At 47.8% G+C, this 22,543-nt stretch overlaps 1 protein-coding gene across 2 annotated transcripts; it reads left to right on the forward strand.

Moving 5' to 3' along the window:
• The first annotated feature begins 344 nt into the window (after nt 1-344).
• trappc14 (trafficking protein particle complex subunit 14) lies at nt 345-21,808 on the forward strand. 2 transcript variants are annotated; one of them, XM_042009260.1, is made up of 14 exons: nt 345-638; nt 2,242-2,576; nt 4,432-4,527; nt 4,756-4,885; nt 6,036-6,122; nt 7,449-7,569; nt 11,792-11,939; nt 12,588-12,670; nt 16,906-17,057; nt 20,164-20,300; nt 20,394-20,472; nt 20,892-21,006; nt 21,075-21,242; nt 21,279-21,808. In XM_042009260.1, the coding sequence occupies exons 1-13, from the start codon at nt 446-448 to the stop codon at nt 21,229-21,231; spliced, it is 1,833 nt and encodes a 610-aa protein (XP_041865194.1). In that variant the 5' UTR covers nt 345-445; the 3' UTR covers nt 21,232-21,242; nt 21,279-21,808. The 2 variants fall into 2 exon arrangements, with proteins under 2 accessions (XP_041865194.1, XP_041865195.1); XM_042009261.1 differs by having other exon boundaries at nt 346-638; nt 2,245-2,576.
• Nucleotides 21,809-22,543: the final 735 nt, after the last annotated feature.

Raw genomic sequence — 22,543 nt, forward strand, 5'->3', positions numbered from 1 at the left:
AATCCAGTAAGAACAGAAGACGTTTTCGAAATAATCATCTTAATAAACCAGAAAATTGAACAGTTTTCTTCAATAAAATTATGTTTTTAATAAAGAAAAACAAATGAAAAAATACTTTAAAATGATCAGAGCAATTCATTAGAATAGCTGATTTTTGTTATTTGATTATGTTTATTCAGATAAAAACTCTTTATGTATTTATTTATTTATTTACTTATTTATTTATTTACTTATTTATTTATTTACTTATTTACTTACATTTCCGGAACCTTGCAACTGCGCTGCAGTTCCGACAAACGTCCACTGGGAGGCGCTGCAGCCCGTGTGACGTTAACGTCGCCTTTACTTTGAAAGTAGGAACCGGAAGTGAGTGTTTGCCTGTTCGGGTCTCTGTCCGTTGACTCTGGTCCTGGTCCCGCTCGCTCAGCCTCCTCCGGTCGTCGCTATGGTGCAGATGATGGAGTCGCAGTGCGAGTATTTCATGTATTTTCCGGCGGTGCCCATCACGGATCTGTCGGACCCGGCCCGCTACCGCACTCTGCCCCGGAGGAGCCACCTCTACCTGGGCGAGACGGTCCGCTTCCTGCTGGTGCTGCGCTGCAGAGACGCTGGCGCAACGCCCACAGAACAGGGCCCCGGTAAGGACGAGGGTGAGCTGGGAAGATGCTCCCGTCCGGCCGGCCCCTGGTGAGAGGGAGTTGGAGAAAAGACGAGCCGGCCTGCATCCGTAGCCATGTTGGTTTCTGTTGTTAGGGAGCCGAGTGCCTCGCGACTGTTGTTTATATGTTTAATATTTATGTCCATTCATCATATATGTCCTCCCAAAACCCTCCCCGTCACCATTTGTTCCAAACCGCAGATGAGTGTAAAACACACGCGCACAGGGTCCGTGAATGCATCACAAAGGCTTCCGTAGCAGACTAACGTGAATTGATGAAATTTCCAGTTGTAATTACACTGCTATTAAACCACAATGAGCATTTACACCGTAAACACTTCAGGACATGTTAAAAAAATTGAGGTCCTAACAATCAGTAAATCCAGCCTCAGATGATCATGACGGATCTCACGATGTCGTTATTTTTATTAACTAAACACAAACTAAGAGCAGCTTCTAGAACCTCCTCCAGCAGCAGGAAGGTCCAATCATTTCTAGATGTTCATCAGTCTCTCTCATGGTGGAGGAGGAATTCTGATCCACTTTTCGTCGTTGCTTCAGATCACTGAGGTTTGCAGCGTCTGAAGCTCCCACCACAGCATCTCAGTCAGGATGAGGTCTGGACTATGGACCACGCTGAGACCTCCTCCCCCTCCAGCCAGTCTGGTCCTTGCAGTCAGGATGAGGTCTGGACTCTGGACCACGCTGAGACCTCCTCCCCCTCCAGCCAGTCTGGTCCTTGCAGTCAGGATGAGGTCTGGACTCTGGACCACGCTGAGACCTCCTCCCCCTCCAGCCAGTCTGGTCCTTGCAGTCAGGATGAGGTCTGGACTCTGGACCACGTTGAGACCTCCTCCCCCTCCAGCCGGTCTGGTCCTTGCAGTCAGGATGGGGTCTGGACTCTGGACCACGCTGAGACCTCCTCCCCCTCCAGCCGGTCTGGCTCCTGCAGTCAGGATGAGGTCTGGACTCTGGACCACGCTGAGACCTCCTCCCCCTCCAGCCGGTCTGGCTCCTGCAGTCAGGATGAGGTCTGGACTCTGGACCACGTTGAGACCTCCTCCCCCTCCAGCCGGTCTGGTCCTTGCAGTCAGGATGAGGTCTGGACTCTGGACCACGCTGAGACCTCCTCCCCCTCCAGCCGGTCTGGCTCCTGCAGTCAGGATGAGGTCTGGACTCTGGACCACGCTGAGACCTCCTCCCCCTCCAGCCGGTCTGGCTCCTGCAGTCAGGATGAGGTCTGGACTCTGGACCACGCTGAGACCTCCTCCCCCTCCAGCCGGTCTGGCTCCTGTGGGATGCTCAGTCATCTTGAACTCTTACAGATGCATCCACCACATCCACATTTGTCTTGCCACCATTTTTCACGTCTTCCCTGAACCTCATTACGTCATCCAATCCCCCGCGTGGTTCAAGCACGTGCAGAAAACTTCCACCCCAGAACCCGTCAGAATGAGAGCAGAGTTTGTTTGTTCCTGCCGATCTGATTGTGAAAAGTGTTCCCAAACACATCAGCAGGTCTACGTTCAGTCAGTAATCTGGTATCTGGGCCTGGTTGATCAGGTGTGATGTCTTTCCTCCAGCAGGGAGCGCTGATGGTGCCATGGCAGGGTTTGGGACAGAATCAGCCAGCAGCCGAGCGTGGCGGGAACTGGCTGGGTCTCTGTGCGCCGTGGCCAGTGTGAGTCCAGGTGAAAGCAGCCGCCATCGGGGCAACCACCACCACGACTACCAGAGCAGCGGGGACGAGGCCAACGAGGACGGTGAGGACGACTACATTGCAGCTGCAGAGGCAGCGATCGCGGCGCTCGGCAGCAGGGTGGACTCTCGGTGTCGCAGCTTCAGGGACTGTAAACCACTGCTCATCCACAACTCATCTGGGACAGCGTCAAGGGAGTTCCGCAGGGCCCCTGTTCAGGTACAGCAGCACTAATGTCCAGCTACATTTGTCAGTTAGCTGGTCTAGACTCTAGTACCGGGTCGGACCTTTTTAATCCTGGTGTGATGGAACCAGGTGGTGGAAACCTTCCTCAGAGGTTTTCTCCATATTAACATGACAGCATCACACAGTTGCTGCAGGTTTGTCGGCTGCATCCATGATGAGACTCTCCCGTTCCACCACATCCCAAAGCTGCTCTACTGGACTGAGATCTGGTGGCTGTGGAGGCCGTTGGAGTCCAGTGAACTCATCGTCATGTTCTAGAAAGCAGGTGGAGATGATCTGAGCTTTGTGACATGGTGCATTATCCTGCTGGAAGTAGCATCAGAAGATGCTCCACTGTGGTCATAAAGGGATGGACATCGTCCCCAGATAGCAGACACATTTGGGCCCAATCCAGGCTGCTTTTAGCTCTTAGAATAGAATAGAATAGAATAGAATAGAATAGAGTAGAAATACTTTATTAATCCCTTTGGAAAGTCCTCAGGGAAATTTGGGTACCAGCAGCAATACAACACCAACAGTAAAGCAGGACAAGCACAAGACACAATATATACAGGTACAAAGCAAAATAGAGGCACCATCCGTTACCATGGAAACGGAAACACAATTCTTTGTTTCCTCCCCAACATGAACACACACACACACACAGGAAGTTACGCAGTCTTGCGTCACCGTTGTTTTGAGTTGGTAGGTGGAGAAGCAGCTGCATGTGAGTCTTTGTTAAGCTAACATTTAGCATTAGCGGTATGTTAGTAATTTGGCGTCTTTACTCGTTAGAAAATCCCGCCAGAAAAACAGCGACATGCCTCATATGCAGGGCTGAAGGTTCCAGAGGCGACAGGAATGCTGCCACATCACACCAGAGAGTTTAGAGATTTCAGGTTGAAATCACGTGAAAGAGCACGAGTTTATTGCCTTAAAGGAAATGCACAACAAACCACAGCAATAACAAACGTTGGCAAATGCTTTTAAAAAAACATAAGGAATTTGTAGAAAAAAAACTACAGCACCAACAGACAACGTCTTAGAATTTACTGTCCTGGATTAACAGCCTGTTCTTTGTGGGAAATGTTCCCGTACGTCCAGTTTCTAGTTTTTAATAGAAATTCTTTAATCCGAGTTTATTTACTCAATAATTAAAACAGTTCTGTACTAATATGCTTCTCCTCCTCCTCCTCCTCTCTCTCCTGGTGTTCTGTGACCGGCTGTCGGTGATCAGCTGATCGGCTTCTCACCTGCTAGCACCGTCTTTCATGTTGCTATTATTCATGTGAGAAGGAGGAAACTAGAGGTTCCTGGTTCGTCTTATATTTAACCTAAAGTATTGTTATTGGACGCAGTAGTAATAATAAAAATTGATCAGTCTCATGTCGATCAGATCCATGCCACTGTCACATGAAGCTGAAGAATGAAATAGAATTTATAGACCTAATAAAATAACACTGGTATCGGGTACTCGGTATCGGCAGATACCTAAACTCCAGGTGCAGGAATCGGTATTGGATAAAAAATGGCATCCCTATTAATACGGGAAGCCTTCCTCATGGACCACATGTGGTGGTAGTGTGGTTGAGTTCTGGCAGCTACGCTTACATTTACTCAACGCTATAAGTTGAATTTGGGCCAAACAAAAATGCACTTTTGTGTCAAACTATGAGCTGTGGCAGCCTCATCAGTTGTTTGGGCAAAAACTCTTAAATTTTGTTAAAATATGGTGAAATATTCCTTAAAAAGACGTCCTGTGATTGATACTGGAAGAAGATGTGAATGTCTTAACGTGCTCCAGCAGATAAAAGCTGATTCCTCCTGTGTGGTTGTTTCTGGATGGCAGTCTCCTCTGGACGAGCCGGTGGTCCTGATGGACGAAGTGATCTTTCCTCTCACTGTTTCCCTGGATAAGCTCCCCGTCAGCACCCTGAAAGTAAAGGTCAGGAAAAGCACCACCGTCTAAACTAATGGCTGTTATCTCACATCCATTACATGTTTCGTCTTTTTAATATGTATATAGCCGTAGCTCTGAAATCTAAGATTTATAAAACTGTAGGAACAAACAGACCAGTCCAGCTCATTAACTGATGGTAACCAGGTCTGTGTCCATCTCTAGTTCTAATTCTCTGAGTCGGGTTGGCTTAGTTCTGAACTTTGTTATCTTCAGGTGATGGTCACAGTTTGGAAGAGGGAGGCAGAGAAAGTGGAGGTGCAGGAACTCGGATACCTGAGCGTCCTGCAGCAACGAGAGCCCACCCACACCTTCAGACACGACCTCAACACCTTCAAAGCTCAAGGTGCAACAACATACACCCGTTACATCCACACTACAGTCATAGTTTTGACTAGGAGCAGCTTCCACAGGAAAGGGTCCGATAACTGAAGAAATACCAAGATTCTTCACTTTTTCTGATGATTGAGGGTCAAAGCTTTCACTTTAGGAGGCAGTTTTTCTTTCTCATCTGATTGAACTGTAGAAAATGTCCTACCATCCATGACCTCTGGTCTAAAATACAACTAATATACTACTGGGGGCGGCGTGGCTCAGCAAGGTAGAGCGGTCGTCTTGTAACCCAAGGGTTGCCTGTTCGATCCTTGGCCAAGTTGAGTTCATGTCGAGGTTTCCTTGGGCAAGACACCGAACCCCTAATTGCTCCTGATGGGTCGTGGTTGAGCGCCTTGCATGGCAGCTTCCGCCATCAGTGTGTGAATGTGTGTGTGAATGGGTGAATGTAATGTATGATGTAAAGCGCTTTGGGTATCATCCCAGGTACAGTAAAGCGCTATATAAATACGGACCATTTACCATTTAAACTGGACATCAACTGGTCCTGTGTCCTCAGGAGACACAGGAATATAAAGCTGCATAACTATGAGCTTTTATAAGAGATTTCAGACAAAAAAAAGTGGAAAAATATTAATCTGTCCATTTTTAAAGCAGTTTTAGGAAAGGGACGTTTTTGTCCTCTAATGACCTGAAAGGGTGATAAATTGAAGGAAGCCAGGAGTGTTAACAGGGCATAACGGTTAAAGTTTAGCTGAACTGGATCTTTAGGAAAAATATTGCTCAGTAGATCAGGAGATTTTATCAGTGTCGTTTGGTTATTTGTGTTGATGCTTTCTCCCATCAGAAGAATCCACATACATGTGTGAACAGGAACAGCTCACACTCCTTATTAACCTGTGGCGTGTAGTACCGGTGGCCGACACAAGGGGGCAGCGTGTCTCCATAATTAAGAGCATCTTCCCTCATCATGACATCCAGCTTTTTATCAGACACGCATTTAACTCTGAAAATTATTGTAGAAAACTGAGAGGTCATCCAGAGTTTTCTGGTTAAAGGTCAGATCTGCTGCAAACATTCTGATGTTTAACAAACTGATGAAGACTGTCTTCACCTCTCAGGCCAAAGTCTTCCTCACTTTACGGAATCTCTTCTGTCCGCAGTGAGTACCACTCTGACCGTCCTGCCGCCTCCAGCCGTCCTCTGCAAGCAGATGACGGTCTCTGGGAGACACCTCGCCATCCTAAAAGGTACCAGGCCTCCAATACTGGTCCCACAGCAGAGCAGCTGCTGGTATGATGGACGCATGAAGCTCTTTAAAATGTTGGTTTCCTTTAGTTTAAACAGTAAATCTGACAGCTTGAGCTGTCTGAACAGCAGCTACACCATTAAATATTATTAGTTTTAGATTATTAACTGAAGGACAAGGTCACCAGAGTTCATCTCAGGTCACTTTTAAAAATACAGTCCAGTTATAGTCCAATGAAATTCAATCCATCATAGATCCACATCAGTCCAGTTCTAACAGCTGTGGTCATATGAATCAGTTATTACCTAGCTAAGGAAAACCTCCACCAGAACCAGGATAGATGGCCATCTACCTGGACCAGTTGGGGTGGAGAGGACAGGAAAGAGGGTGAACCAGCAGCAGAACTCTGATCCAGGGATTCCTCCAGAGAAAGATGTTTCTACATGGAGAGTAAAGAGGGCAGAGAGGAGCCCAGTGCATCGTGGGACATCCCCCAGCGGCCTTGGCCTCTAGCAGCAGGACTAAAGGATGGATCAGGGTCACCAAGCCAGACCTGCTAGATTTAAGATTTAAGATTTATCAGGAAGGAAAGTTTGAAGAGAATCTGAAGGGAGCATGGGGGTCTGATACCTGGAGCCAGACTGGGAACTGGTTTCACACAGAGGGGGTCTGATACCTGGAGCCAGACTGGGAACTGGTTTCACACAGAGGGGGTCTGGTACCTGGAGCCATACTGGGAACTGGTTTCACACAGAGGGGGTCTGATACCTGGAGCCAGACTGGGAACTGGTTTCACACAGAGGGGGTCTGATACCTGGAGCCGGACTGGGAGCTGGTTTCACAGGTCCGATAGGGGGTCAGATAATTGGAGGTTCTGCCTCCCATTCTAGTTTTAGAACCTCTAGGAACCACCAGGTCCAAAGCAGCTTTGGTCCCTAAGAGTTTATAAATGAGGAGAATTTAAAATTCTAGAAGAAGAAAAGGATGAAACTGGAGAATCTGACCTCTGATGATGGAGGACAGGAAGCCAGCGGAGCTGTAAAACTCCTGTCTGTACACAAACCAGAGGTCTGAGAGCAGGTCCAGGATTAACTGCTGGTACAATCAGAGTAGAACCATGGCAGGGAGAGTAGAACCAGCTTCTGCTTCTGTGAACATGATTTAATGCAGAAAGAAACAAGAGCGGACGCAGCTGAATCATAAAAACAGGGAAAACGAGATGTGAATAGTTTCATAAAGGATGCTCCATTATTCCCTGAAGGAGGTGATAAAGGAAGATCCTCCTCTGAATGTAGAGAAGTTAATGCATCGCCTCTGGTCTCCTCAGTGCTGAACGAGTCCTCTCAGGAGGAGCTGAGCATTCGGGATGTTCGTATTTTACCGAACCTGAACGCATCGTACCTTCCCATGATGCCCGACGGCTCCGTGCTGCTGGTGGACAACGTCTGGTACGTACCACAGTCACCAACGTCGTTCCGTCTGCTCCGTGTCCGCTCAGCTTCTCGTCCCCATCATATGTTTTATGTTACCAAGCTGTCATCATGTCATGGGATGCTCTTTTTGTTTTACATGAGCGGGATACGTTCCACGTTCAGTTTTATTTTATTTACAGCTCATCACTGTTTATATGGAACAACAAGAGAGCCATAAAAAAACAATATCTTCATTTATTTATGTTCACTTTAATTCGGTTTTTTATTTCAGTAGATTTTAAGCATATTTTATAGAAATAAATTAATGTAGATAAATCGTTTTACGTTTTCCTTTTAAAGAATTGATCTGTTATTTTTTGTATAAATTTTCTTTATAGTTATCACTTCAAATGTAGTTTTATTATTAGTGTGTAGACACACAAAGACGTGAGAGCAGCTCCATCCTCCTTTATTTCTTTAAGGTTTTATGTATCAGGACATAATAAAGAGACAATTTGCTGCTTATTGTTTTAACATTTCTTTCCATGAGTCGGCGCTTCGTCTTGCTTCTCTTTAATGTTTCCATCGGATCTACGTCCTCGTTCTGTCATGTTCTTGTTCCGTAACGTTCTTGTTCCGTAACGTCGTTCTCTTTCCGTCATTTTCTCGTTCTGTTACGTTGTTCTCGTTCTGTAACTTCCTCGTTCTGTAACGTTCTCGTTCTGTACGTCGTTCTCGTTCTGTAATGTCCTCGTTCTGTAACGTCATTCTCGTTCTGTAATGTCCTCGTTCTGTAACGTTCTTGTTCCGTAACGTTCTTGTTCCGTAACGTCGTTCTCTTTCTGTCATTTTCTCGTTGTGTAACGTCGTTCTCATTCTGTAATGTCGTTCTCGTTCTGTAAAGTCGTTCTTGTTCTGTAACGTCCTCGTTCTGTAACGTTCTTGTTCTGTAACGTCGTTCTCTTTCCGTCATTTTCTCATTCTGTAACGTCGTTCTCGTTCTGTAACGTCCTCGTTCTGTAATGTCGTTCTCGTTCTGTAACGTCCTCGTTCTGTAACGTCGTTCTCGTTCTGTAACATCCTCGTTCTGTAACGTTCTTGTTCCGTAACGTCGTTCTCTTTCCGTCATTTTCTCGTTCTGTAACGTCGTTCTCGTTCTGTAATGTCCTCGTTCTGTAACGTCCTCATTCTGTAACGTCGTTCTCGCTCTGTAACTTCCTCGTTCTGTAACGTTCTTGTTCCGTAACGTCGTTCTCTTTCCGTCATTTTCTCATTCTGTAACGTCGTTCTCTTTCCGTCATTTTCTCATTCTGTAACGTCGTTCTCGTTCTGTAATGTCCTCATTCTGTAACGTTCTTGTTCCGTAACGTCGTTCTCTTTCCGTCATTTTCTCATTCTGTAACGTTGTTCTCGTTCTGTAATGTCCTCGTTCTGTAATGTCATTCTCGTTCTGTAACGTCCTCGTTCTGTAACGTCGTCCTCGTTCTGTAACGTTCTTGTTCTGTAACGTTGTTCTCTTTCCGTCATTTTCTCATTCTGTAACGTCATTCTTGTTCTGTAATGTCCTTGTTCTGTAACGTTCTTGTTCTGTAACGTCGTTCTCTTTCCATCATTTTCTCATTCTGTAACGTCGTTCTCGTTCTGTAACGTCCTCGTTCTGTAACGTGTAACGGGGGAGCGTGTTGTGGTACGGGGAATTAGCTCAGTTAGCCGGATAAAGCTGCCACACAGTTGACAAACTCACAGCGACACTGGTACTGAAGATTCCACAGTGCGTGCTCTTTAATAAAAGGACATTCGTCAACCATATAAAGCCCGGTTGGACTGCTACTGTCTCATCATACATAAATAAAACAGCGCCACACAACACGTCCGTCACAACAAATGGGAAAAAGAAAGGAAAAGAGCCGAGCTCCCAAAAATGTCCGTCTGCAGTCCAAGCGTTCGCAAGACGATCTCCTGTCTTCTCGAAGTATCTTGATGACATCATCATTAGAAGACGACCAAGAGAAGTCTTAAAGGGCCATTCCACAATTACAACTGTTACAAACGTCCTCGTTCTGTAACGTCGTTCTCGTTCTGTAACGTCCTCGTTCTGTAACGTCCTCGTTCTGTAACGTCGTTCTCGTTCTGTAACGTCCTCGTTCTGTAACGTCCTCGTTCTGTAACGTTCTTGTTCCGTAACGTCGTTCTCTTTCCGTCATTTTCTCGTTCTGTAATGTCGTTCTCGTTCTGTAATGTCCTCGTTCTGTAACGTCCTCGTTCTGTAACGTCCTCGTTCTGTAACATCGTTCTCGCTCTGTAACTTCCTCGTTCTGTAACGTTCTTGTTCCGTAACGTCGTTCTCTTTCCGTCATTTTCTGGTTCTGTAACGTTGTTCTCGTTCTGTAATGTCCTCATTCTGTAACGTTCTTGTTCCGTAACGTCGTTCTCTTTCCGTCATTTTCTCATTCTGTAACGTCGTTCTCGTTCTGTAATGTCCTCATTCTGTAACGTTCTTGTTCCGTAACGTCGTTCTCTTTCCGTCATTTTCTCATTCTGTAACGTTGTTCTCGTTCTGTAATGTCCTCGTTCTGTAATGTCATTCTCGTTCTGTAACGTCCTCGTTCTGTAACATCGTCCTCGTTCTGTAACGTTCTTGTTCTGTAACGTTGTTCTCTTTCCGTCATTTTCTCATTCTGTAACGTCATTCTCGTTCTGTAATGTCCTTGTTCTGTAACGTTCTTGTTCTGTAACGTCGTTCTCTTTCCGTCATTTTCTCATTCTGTAACGTCGTTCTCGTTCTGTAACGTCCTCGTTCTGTAACGTGTAACGGGGGAGCGTGTTGTGGTACAGGGAATTAGCTCAGTTAGCCGGATAAAGCTGCCACACACTTGACAAACTCACAGCGACACTGGTACTGAAGATTCCACAGTGCGTGCTCTTTAATAAAAGGACATTCGTCAACCATATAAAGCCCGGTTGGACTGCTACTGTCTCATCATACATAAATAAAACAGCGCCACACAACACGTCCGTCACAACAAATGGGAAAAAGAAAGGAAAAGAGCCGAGCTCCCAAAAATGTCCGTCTGCAGTCCAAGCGTTCGCAAGACGATCTCCTGTCTTCTCGAAGTATCTTGATGACATCATCATTAGAAGACGACCAAGAGAAGTCTTAAAGGGCCATTCCACAATTACAACTGTTACAAACGTCCTCGTTCTGTAACGTCGTTCTCGTTCTGTAACGTCCTCGTTCTGTAACGTCCTCGTTCTGTAACGTCGTTCTCGTTCTGTAACGTCCTCGTTCTGTAACGTTCTTGTTCCGTAACGTCGTTCTCTTTCCGTCATTTTCTCGTTCTGTAACTTCGTTCTCGTTCTGTAATGTCCTCGTTCTGTAACGTCCTCGTTCTGTAACATCGTTCTCGCTCTGTAACTTCCTCGTTCTGTAACGTTCTTGTTCCGTAACGTCGTTCTCTTTCCGTCATTTTCTGGTTCTGTAACGTTGTTCTCGTTCTGTAATGTCCTCATTCTGTAACGTTCTTGTTCCGTAACGTCGTTCTCTTTCCGTCATTTTCTCATTCTGTAACGTCGTTCTCGTTCTGTAATGTCCTCGTTCTGTAACGTCGTTCTCGTTCTGTAACGTCCTCGTTCTGTAACGTCGTTCTCGTTCTGTAACGTTCTTGTTCCGTGACGTCGTTCTCTTTCCGTCATTTTCTCGTTCTGTAACGTTCTCGTTCTGTAATGTCCTCGTTCTGTAACGTCCTCGTTCTGTAACGTCGTTCTCGCTCTGTAACTTCCTCGTTCTGTAACGTCGTTCTCTTTCCGTCATTTTCTCATTCTGTAACGTCGTTCTCGTTCTGTAATGTCCTCATTCTGTAATGTTCTTGTTCCGTCATGTCCTTCCTTTTTCCGTCATTTTCTCATTCTGTAACGTCGTTCTCGTTCTGTAATGTCCTCGTTCTGTAACGTCATTCTCGTTCTGTAACTTCCTCGTTTTGTAACGTCGTTCTCGTTCTTTAACGTCCTCGTTCTGTAACGTTCTTGTTCTGTAACGTTGTTCTCTTTCCGTCATTTTCTCATTCTGTAACTTCATTCTCGTTCTGTAATGTCCTCGTTCTGTAACGTTCTTGTTCCGTAACGTCGTTCTCGTGCCGTCATGTTCTCATTCTGTAACATCCTCTTTTTAAATAAAAGCCAAGTCATGTTGGCGTATCTGTGGCTGTGAGTTCTCAGACAACCTCCTGGTTCTCAGACCATTTCCTGTCGTGTCCCACAGCCACCAATCAGTCGAGGTCGGCATGGCGTCTTTCTGCCGGGTGGACGGCCAGGCCTGCCGCCTTCCCAGCATGCTCAGTGCTTTGGAGGAGCACGACTTCCTGTTCCAGCTGCACCTCAACGACACGCCGCAGGATGACTCCAACGAGGTTTGTGTGGTTGCTTGGCATTAATTAAGGTGGAGCTGCAGGAACACGGAGATCTGAAGCCTTGAGATCAGATAAACCTTCCAGCTTAGTCTGGGACCAGATTTTTCCTTCAACAAGCTCAGCAGAATCTGGACTTTACAGACTGAATCTGTATTTTTGGATAATTTCTGCTTTAAATTTGATCTTTCGGGCTGTTTCCCTCCAAGTATTCAGATTACACTGAATTTTAACCCTGAAAAATGTTTTCAGATTATTTCCATGCTCGAGCTTTGCAAGGTTGTTCACACCAGGGTGGTCCGCTGGACTCACGATGGGTTCAGGTTCGGGTCCAGCCTGAGTTTGCTTTCACGCTGCATGAGCTCAAACAAACAGATCAGAATCAGACAGAAATCCTGGTTTGTGAACTCTCACAGGGAGGAGAAGATGTTGCGAGTTTCATGTTCAGGGAAGATTCTGGATCCAGGTTTTACTATCTGAGATCTGGACTAAGGTTTAGAGCGGCTCCCCTCAGTTTATTCTCTTCATCGGGACGTCTCAGGGAGTGGGCTTTCTGTTCTCTGTGTTTCATTTGTCATCTATGGAAAATTAGTCCATGATGAGATCTGATCGCCTACTGACTCCATCCTGGTGTCACTCTGGACCTTTTAGGGGCTGGAGGTTCCTCTGGTCGCCGTGCTGCAGTGGTCTACTCCCAAGATGCCTTTCACCAACTGTATCTACACCCACTACAGGTAAGGCTGAAGGACAAAGCGACCATCCACAAACACAACGGTAAAACCCGAACAGAACTTTTCACTTTTATTACATTTCAGAAATAAATTTACAGAAATCAGTTTGAATCTTTAACAGACAAAAGTCCAAATAAACAAAACAATAAATCATTTTCAGCTTCTTTCTGAACAACTTCATTATAGTCAGAAAACAGGTAAGTAGAATCTGCTGCAGAAGCAGTAGAAGTTGGATAGAGTCCTGTTTCCATTCTGTTCCATCAACTTCTTTAGTGAAACTTTTTTATTTCTGTTTCATTAAACTTTATTAATTCCATCCATCCATCCATCCATTTTCTTCCGCTTATCCGGAGTCGGGTCGCAGGGGCAGCTGCCTAAGCAGGGAAACTTCCCTCTACCCGGCCACATTCACCAGCTCATCCGGAGGGATCCCGAGGCGTTCCCAGGCCAGCCGAGAGATGTAGTCCGTCCAGCGTGTCCTGGGTCTGCCCCGGGGCCTCCTTCCGGTGGGACGTGCCCGGAACACCTCACCAGGGAGGCGTCCAGGAGACATCCTAACCAGATGCCCGAGCCACCTCATCTGGCTCCTCTCGATGTGGAGGAGAAGCGGCTCTACTCTGAGCCCCTCCCGGATCACCAAGCTTCTCACCCTATCTCTAAGGGAGAGCCCGGCCACCCTGTAGTGGACACTCATTTCGGCCGCTTGTATTCAAGATCCTGTTCTTTCGGTCATTACCCACAGCTCATGACCATAGGTGAGTGTAGAAACGTAGATCGACCGGTAAATCGAGAGCCTTGCCTTTTGGCTCAGCTCTCTCTTCACCACAACAGACCGATGCAGAGCCCGCATCACTGCGGACGCCGCACCGATCTGCCTGTCAATCTCCCGCTCCATCCCTCCCTCACTCGTGAACAAGACCAGAGATATGTAAACTCCTCCACTTGGGGCAGGACCCCATCGCAGACCCGGAGAGAGCACTCCACCCTTTTCCGGCTGAGGACCATGGTCTCGGACTTGGAGGTGCTGATTCTCATCCCAGCTGCTTCACACTCGGCTGCGAATCGCTCCAGTGAAAGCTGAAGATTACGTCCCGATGAAGCCAACAGAACCACGTCATCCGCAAAGAGCAGAGACCCAATCCTGAGGCCACCGAACCGGATCCCCTCCACACCTCGGCTGCGCCTAGAAATTCTGTCCATAAAAGTTATGAACAGAATCGGTGACAGAGGACAGCCATGGCGGAGTCCAACCCGCACTGGAAACGATTCTGATTTACTGCCGGCAATGCGGACCAAGCTCTGACACCGGTCGTACAGGGACCGGACAGCTCTTACAAGCGAGTCCGGCACTCCATACTCCCGGAGTACCCCCCACAGCAGTCCCCAGAGAACACGGTCAGATGCCTTCTCCAAATCCACAAAACACATGTAGATTGGTTGGGCAAACTCCCATGCCCCCTCAAAGACCCCAAAGAGGGTGTAGAGCTGGTCCACTGTTCCACGACCGGGACAAAAACCACACTGCTTCTCCTCAATCTGAGGTTCGACTATCCGACGGACCTTCCTCTCCAGCACCCCCGAATAAACCTGACTGGGGAGGCTGAGGAGTGTAATCCCCCTGTAGTTGGAGCACACCCTCCGGTCCCCCTTTTTAAAGAGGGGGACCACCACCCCAGTCTGCCAGTCCAGGGGGACTGTCCCCGATGTCCACGCGATGCTGCAGAGGCGTGTCAACCAAGACAGCTCTACAGCATCCAGAGCCTTAAGGAACTCCTCCATGAGCCGCCACCTTATCGTGGTGGAGGAGTTTGTGTGTCCTGACGATCCTAGCAGCTATGTTGTCGGGAGCGCATGCCCCTGGTAGGGTCACCCATGGCAAACAGGTGTCTAGGGGAGGGACCAGACGAAGCTCAGACGACCCTTATGATGATGAAAAAACAAGGTCCAAGGTTTCCCTTGCACGGACGTGGGTCACCGGGGCCCCCCTCTGGAGCCAGGCCTGGAGGTGGGGCACGGAGGCGAGCGCCTGGTGGCCGGGCCTTTGCCCATGGGGCCCGGTCGTGCTTAGCCCGAAAGGGAGACATGGGCCTCTCCTCCCGTGGGCTCACCACCTACAGGAGGGGCCATAGGAGTCGGGTGCATTGTGAGACGGGGACCCTGGTGGTCTGATCCTCGGCTGCAAAAGCTAGCTCTAGGGACGTGGAATGTCACCTCTCTGTAGGGGGAAGGAGCCTGAGCTGGTGCGCGAGGTTTAGCCGTTCCGGCTAGATATAGTTGGACTCACCTCGATGCATGGCTTGGGCTCTGGAACAACTGCCCTCGAGAGGGGCTGGACCCTCTTCCATTCTGGAGTTGCTCCTGGTGAGAGGCGCCGAGCAGGTGTAGGCCTGCTCATTGCCCCCCAACTTGGCGCCTGTATGTTGGGGTTTACCCCAGTGGACGAAAGGGTAGCCTCCCTCCGCCTTTGGGTGGGGGGATGGGTCCTGACTGTTGTTTGTGCCTATGCACCAAATAGCAGTTCAGAGTACCCACCCTTTTTGGAGTCCTTGGGGGGGTGTTGGAGAGCACTCCTTCTGGGGACTCCCTCGTTCTGCTGGGGGACTTCAATGCTCACATGGGCAATGACAGCGAGACCTGGAGGGGCATGATTGGGAGGAACGGCCCCCCTGATCTGAATCCGACTGGTGTTTTGTTGTTGGACTTCTGTGCTCATCATGGATTGTCCATAACAAACACCTTGTTCAGACATAAGAGTGTCCACATGTGCACTTGGCACCAGGACACTCTAGGCCGCAGTTCGATGATCGACTTTGTAGTCGTGTCGTCGGACTTGCGGCCGCATGTCCTGGACACTCGGGTGAAGAGAGGGGCGGAGCTGTCAACTGATCACCACCTGGTGTTGAGTTGGCTCAGATGGTGGGGGAGGATGCCGGTCAGGCCTGGCAGACCCAAGCGTGTTGTGAGGGTCTGCTGGGAACGTCTGGCAGAGTCCCCTGTCAGAAAGAGTTTCAACTCCCATCTCCGGCAGAGCTTCAACCATGTCCCGGGTGAGGCGGGGGACATTGAGTCCGAATGGGCTGTGTTCCGCGCCTCTATTGTCGAGGCGGCCAGCCTCAGCTGTGGCCGTAAGGTCGTCGGTGCCTGTCGTGGCGGTAACCCCCGAACTCGTTGGTGGACACCGGCAGTAAGGGATGCCGTCAAGCTGAAGAAGGAGTCCTATCGGGCATTTTTGGCCTGTGGGACTCCAGAGGCAGCTGATGGGTATCGGCGGGCTAAGCGGAGCGCAGCTTCGGCGGTCGCTAAGGCAAAAACTCGGGCATGGGAGGAGTTTGGAGAGGCCATGGAGAATGACTTCCGGACGGCTTCGAGGAGATTCTGGTCCACCATCCGGCGGCTCAGAAGGGTAAGCAGTGCTCCGTCAACACTGTGTACAGTGGGGATGGGGGGCTGCTGACCTCGACTCGAGACGTTGTGAGGCGGTGGAGGGAATACTTCGAAGACCTCCTCAATCCCACCAAAACGTCTTCTGATGAGGAAGCAGAGTCTGGGGTAGCTGGTGCTGGCTCGCCTATCTCTGGGGCTGAGGTCGCTGAGGTGGTTAAAAATCTCCTTGGTGGCAAGGCCCCGGGGTTGGATGAGGTCCGCCCGGAGTTCCTTAAGGCTCTGGATGCTGTAGGGCTGTCTTGGTTTATTAATTCCAGCTGGGAAATTAAATTCCTTCTGCATTTAACCATCCTCGTTAGACTGGGAGCAGAGGGCTGGTGCTCAGGGAGCAGCTGGGGGCAGTTGCCAGGTCTGAACCCAGGTCCTCCACTAGGCCACTACTCCTCTTTTAATGAAGGACAAGACAAGACTAGACTCGCTCCACCGTGGGGGTATTTAAGCAGTTCCATTCAATCATGCATCCCTTCCAGCGCAGCTGAATCTGAGGAATGAAATCTGCTCACCTGCCTCTGCAGAGCCGACCGGCTGCACATGAATTCAGACATCTGCTGCAGGTGTGTCGGAGACGGGATCCATCCAAAAGCTGCCAGATAGTAGCTCTCCAGGACTGGACGTGGGCACAGCTGGGTTAAAGATTTTTTAGGTTTCATTACCGTGTCATCGTCCTGCTCCGTCTCCTCCTTCATATTTCTTCTTTTTACAGCAACTACATCCAAGATGGCGGCAGTCAAATAAAAGTGCTACGATGATGCTGGTCCTGTCTACTCCCTGACCCACTCTGTCTCCTCTCCCAGGCTTCCCAGTATGCGCCTGGACCGGCCGCGGTTCGTCATGACTGCCAGCTGTCCAAGCACCGTCAGAGTGAAGGAGCACTTCAAGGTCAAATATGTCCTCCTGAACAACCTGCAGGACTTCCTGGCTGTCCGGCTCGTGTGGACCCCCGAGGGTCAGTGTTGCTTTTCCATGTCTGTGTGTAGGCCTTCCTCTCTGAGTCACACGTTCAGTCTCATTACAGGAAACAGCTGATCTGACCTTTCAAATGTAAACAAAACCACCAAAAACTCTCTCCATGGTTCCAACGCTGTCACCGTTATGAGGATAAAACATTCCTGCAGTATTCTAAGATTAGTTTAGTTTTGGTTTTGGGTGAACAGTAGTTTCACATCTGCTTGGACTATATTGTGCTCCTACAGTGGAGAGGAGGCGGAAGGATACCGAGATGCCGTATTGGGTTGTGATTATGTGCAAAGCTAAGTGGGTCCGCTCCAGAGTTCGGCGAGAACGCCCCTTTTATCCACAGAACAGCCAATCGGAGTCTGTCACAGATAAACGTAGAAAATGTTTAGATGACGTTCAGCAGACTTCACAGTAACATGATTCCTCAACTTCTGCTGGTTTCATGATGCGTTCAGCAGCAGCGAACTTCCGTTCAAGTCCAACTTAAATGGAGCAGTTACTTTTCAGAGTAATTAATTACTTTTATAATCCTGTAACTCCGTTACTAACGCCGTTACTTTATACAAGAAGTAACTATAATTACTTTTTTAAAGCAACGCTGCTGAGTACATGGTACATCAGACACTTCTGGAGATGTCACGATGATTTCCTTCAGATCTGTTTCACGAACCCGTTTGGTTTGTAGAACTGGGTTTGGTGCATTTGGACCAGAACTCGGTTCAGAGCCTAAAAAGATGAACCATGCTTCACTCTGAAACGTGTTGGGCTGAAATGCTGCTGCATCATACATCAAAACACATGACACGAGCATCCTATAAAAATATTCACTTCTGGCTGACCATTTCTAGAAGAGATTTAGTTCCTGTGTAAGTACAACTACTATTGTTATGTAAGCTATTAACCTGATGTTAGCATGAAGCTACGTAGCAGTGCTAATCTAGTTCTGTGCTAGCCCTGGATTACTTTTATGCTAATCTGGGGAAACCAGGTCATATTTAGTTTCCAGTGAGTGTGTTTACACATCAGTTCAACTCATTATCTAGGTTACTTAGCGCTGACTAAGCTAGCTCTACATGATCCAGTTTCATTTAAACAGGAGGTTAGCAAGGCTGCTAGCTGGTTTTAAAGTAGCTACAGCATGAAAATGTGGAGAAATAGATCCTGGAATCAATCTGGTTTAGTAGCGTAAGATATAAGAATGAAGAGAAAGGATATTACTGACAGTTAGTAACGAGGAAGGACACAGATCAGGTGGAGAAAGACCCCAGACACAGAATCAGCAGCCCACCATGGAGCTAGCCCCTCCAAGATCCAGGATCCAGTCTACCACCAGCACCAGAACTGATTCACTACTACCACCTCAGGATCCACATACTGAACCAAAAACAGCCACCTAACTTTTCTATAGAACTTTATGATGTTTCTACTCGCTGATCCAGATTATTAATGGAAAGATGTTTTATTCCTCACATCTTTGATGTGAGCACCGTCGTCACAGCAGAGTAAGCGAGAGGAATGCCATCACTTCCTTTATCACTAGATCACCCCCCTCATAAAGTCTGGACCCCCTATTTAAAAAGTCTAGCTCCACCTCTGGTCATAAACATTTCTGATCATAAAAAGAAATCCTGTTAAACAGATTGTCTCCATGACACCACCGACTACACACAATGTCTGGAGACATCGATATTCCGTTAACTGCAGAAAGACTTTCCTCAGAAAGCAGCTCTAAACAGACACCTGACACAATGCTGAAACGCTGACCACACAGGCACAAACCTGATTTTACAAGCTGGTTAACAGAACAGAATTAGAATCAAACAAACACAAGAAGAAGGACTGATGGGGAACTGGCAATGAGCAAAGAAAAGCTTGGAAAATGAGAAGCAGGTGTGTCGATTAGTGACTGAAAACCTGAGGCCTGTACGACCAAGCTGGACTTCCTCTTATTCAGGTCACTTCAGGGTTAACGCTGGGTTTTCTGTACCAGGTAAATCACCATGGTAACCTATGCTGAACGGCTAACCTGCTCCGGAGCAGGTTCTGTTCTGGATCAGAGACCAAAGAGTATAAAAGCTCCACCTCCTGACCAATCAGATCTCTTGGACAATGCCCCGCCCATTCTTGGACCATCCTGTCCAGGTTGGTGGTGGACGGTGAGAGGAGGCTTAGAGAGGAAGAGTTTTGGGGACAGAGGTCTCTGGTCTCTGAGAGCTGTGATGTTTCTGTCCTGGTTCTGGACTTGTTCCGGTTTAGCTCCACCAGGCTGATCTGAGATGATGAGCCAACAGACCAACAGGGGCATGAATCCACTTTGGCAGATGTAATGATAGACATAGATGAAAGTGCCCAAAACCTAATAAAGTGAAACTGAGTGACCAGAATGATGTCTGTTTCCATTGTCTCAGGAATTTATAGGTTATTGTTTGATTAGAGTCATTTACTCATTACCAGTCGCCAATTTCCTGCCAGCATCCCTTCCTGGCTGTTGCTATGGTAACGGCGCTGCTTCTGGCCTGGATGATGCTCCTCCATGTTGAAGTAGCTGCCCTGCAGGATTTCTCCTTGTCTGTGATTGGTCAGATGCTACAAACCCCACCCCTTTATGTGAGTGCTGATCAAGATGGAAACCCTGGGTTGAATTACCAAGCTGACAACCATCTCAGTCACACCGGTGATCCGGATCCTTAATGACTGGATAAGTCCACCAGGTAACAGAGATATCCGGGTACGTTAGTCCTGCTTCGTCGTACAGGCCTCTGAGTCAGAAGAAAAGGAAGTCACACAAACAGAAAGTCAAACCTGAACTGAAAGAGAGAAATGGTAAATATGTGCAAATGAATCTTTTTACAATTTTCTGTCCATTATTCTTGGGCCAGACTTTAAATTGTTAAAAAAAGTAACGAAAAACAAAGAAGAAACCAAACTGAAGTCTCAGTGAGAAGCTAAGAAGACTAGAGATTAAAAGTAACAACAACCCGGCTACTCCGGGAATATATAACATGAAACAATTTCTCCAGCTCGGTTGGATGTGACCCAGATTGAACTCTGAGAAATGCCCGTTAAACCACCTGGTGCTGTGTTTGTATGCTCAGGTCGCGGTCAGGGCGAGAACGCAGCGCTGGCGGCCGTCGTCTGTCACACACCGCTCAGCAACCTCGGCCACTGTCGCAAAGGAAGCACGCTGTCCTTCAGTGTGGCCTTCCAGATCCTGAAACCAGGACTCTATGAGGTACGTGGACCTGCTAATCTGAGTCCAGCTCAGTCTGAACTTTCAGCTCAGACACAAACTCTTACCCTGTTTCCTTCCTGCTTGCCTCCCCAGCTGAGTCAGCACATGAAGTTAAAGCTCCAGTTCACAGCTTCAGTTTCCAACCCGCCGCCTGACGCTCGGCCGCTGTCACGTAAGGACCTCCATTTTCCTTCATTCACTGATGAATGAACGAATAATGAATACACACACACGCACACACACACACACATATATATATATATATATATGTATGTGTGTAGTAAGGTACTTTGAAGTTCTAAAGATGTTTACGGTATCTTTTCTTGACTTTGGCCTCTCCCATGATGTTATTCTTCTCCCCTGCAGCATGCATTATGTTCATTGTATGTACCTGGCTAATTATGCCAATTAGACGATGATGTAATTGAACCACCTTTATGACGCCAGGAGTGACGTTTTTTACGGAGGACTTGGCTTAACCACAAGCACAAACTCCACCTACAGCTACAATGATGGAGGATGACAGCGTTGCGTTTGAGACACACTGAGCATGCTCCATGTCTTCTTGTGGATGTCACCTTGTCTCATCAGGTAAAAACAGTCCATCCAGCCCGGCAGTTCGAGACCTGCTGGACCGACACCAGGCCAGTCTGGGCCGATCTCAGTCCTTCTCCCACCAGCAGCCGTCACGGTCGCACATCATGAGGTAAAAGATAGAAAGTCCAGATTACCGTTGCTGACTTTCACGTAACACGTCTGGTTGTGTGTGGGCAGGACGGGCAGCGCCATGGAGCGGCGCGCCATCACTCCTCCCGTTGGATCCCCGGTGGGTCGGCCGCTCTACCTGCCGCCGCAGGACAAAGCGCTGCTGTCGCTGGACAAGATCGCCAAGAGGGAGTGTAAAGTCCTGGTTGTGGATCCGGTCAGCTAGGGAGCGAGGAGGCGGGGAGGCAGGAGAGAAAAGGAAGCAGGCTTTAGTCTGGACTCGGCTTCTTATCGGAAAACATTCCTGATCCCAAACTGAAAACCACGAACGAAGCTGCAAGAAAGCTACTTGAAACGTATTTAATGTATTATTAATATATCTGGTGAATGTGTTCCTCAACGTTCTGGTATTTATCCGCACATTTCAGCTCATCGCCAACCTGTCGGCGTTTCCAGCGACGAGCCGGAGGAAGTGTTTCCTCCTCATCTTTGTATTATTTAAAGGTGAGAAACGTTACAGGAAAAGACTCGTTCAGCCAGGTTTGTCTGATTCCAGTGTTTTACTCAGTATCACTGTCATGACTTTTCTGTCCGGAACGTCGTGACCCTGCTCCTGGGAATTTCCCATTAAATCCAGTTTGATGGTTGGATGCTCCTGTCCTTGGTGACGTTGGGGTTGTACGCCAACTTTTTAGCTTTATGCAAATTTTAGCGGCCCTGATTCAGAATGGTGGGCGGTGCCTGAGCCAGCCAATTAGCCTCCATGTTCAGCAAGAATACATTAAAATGTGTGAAGAAGTGGCGCTCTGCGGGCGTTTCCCAGGCTGTTCCTGCTACAGACGAGTGCAGCAGCTATTTTAAATGGAATGCAGCCAACAACGTAATTATAACCGTTTCATATAAAAACTCCACCCGTCTGAGACATGCAGTCAGCGGGAGTTTCACATTTTCAACTTGTTAAGCCAAAAAACAACTTTTTACAACATTGACTTAAAATGGAATCACATTATTGGCTTTATTGCATTTAAAATGGCAGAAGCTGGTTTCTACGTGAGTTTCTGTGCGTTGGAGGTGCAGCCGGGCAGAAAGCAGAGCCGAACCTGGTTTCACTGGCAGAACCAAGCTCTGAAACCGAGCTGGCAGGACAGTTCGTTTTATCTCCTAAAACGATGGAAATGATTCAGATTTTCTCATTTCTTAGGGATTGCAGCTCAGAGCAGAAGAAAGTTGTGGATTCAGGTCTGCAGGTCTGAGAGGCTGCAACGTCTCTGCAGAGCTCAGTTTGTGTCTCATCCTGTAAGAACATGCAAATGAAACCCTGTGAAGCCGCTTGGTCTCCCGGTTGCATCCTGTAATGTTGGTATAGAAGAAACCTGTTTGCTATTAAGTTTCTGTATTTTTAGGCACAAAATCAAATCCAAGTTTTTCTTTTTCTTGAATCTGTTTGGTTTTCTGTGGCCTCGGAGTTTGTTTACAAAGCAGGATCTTATCCAGGTAGCTTCTGGTTCACTTCTTACTGGGCTGTATCACCATGGCAA

This window comes from Melanotaenia boesemani, chromosome 15 (genome assembly GCF_017639745.1).
Source record: "Melanotaenia boesemani isolate fMelBoe1 chromosome 15, fMelBoe1.pri, whole genome shotgun sequence".
Lineage (NCBI taxonomy): Eukaryota > Metazoa > Chordata > Actinopteri > Atheriniformes > Melanotaeniidae > Melanotaenia > Melanotaenia boesemani.

Bases quoted from the DNA above. Each gene is read 5' to 3' on its own strand.
- trappc14 (XM_042009260.1), top strand. From the start codon at position 446: ATGGTGCAGATGATGGAGTCGCAGTGCGAGTATTTCATGTATTTTCCG. The intron at 2,577-4,431 runs GTACAGCAGCAC...TCTGGATGGCAG, and splicing joins TCCGCAGGGCCCCTGTTCAG to TCTCCTCTGGACGAGCCGGT. The intron at 17,058-20,163 runs GTCAGTGTTGCT...TTGTATGCTCAG, and splicing joins GCTCGTGTGGACCCCCGAGG to GTCGCGGTCAGGGCGAGAAC.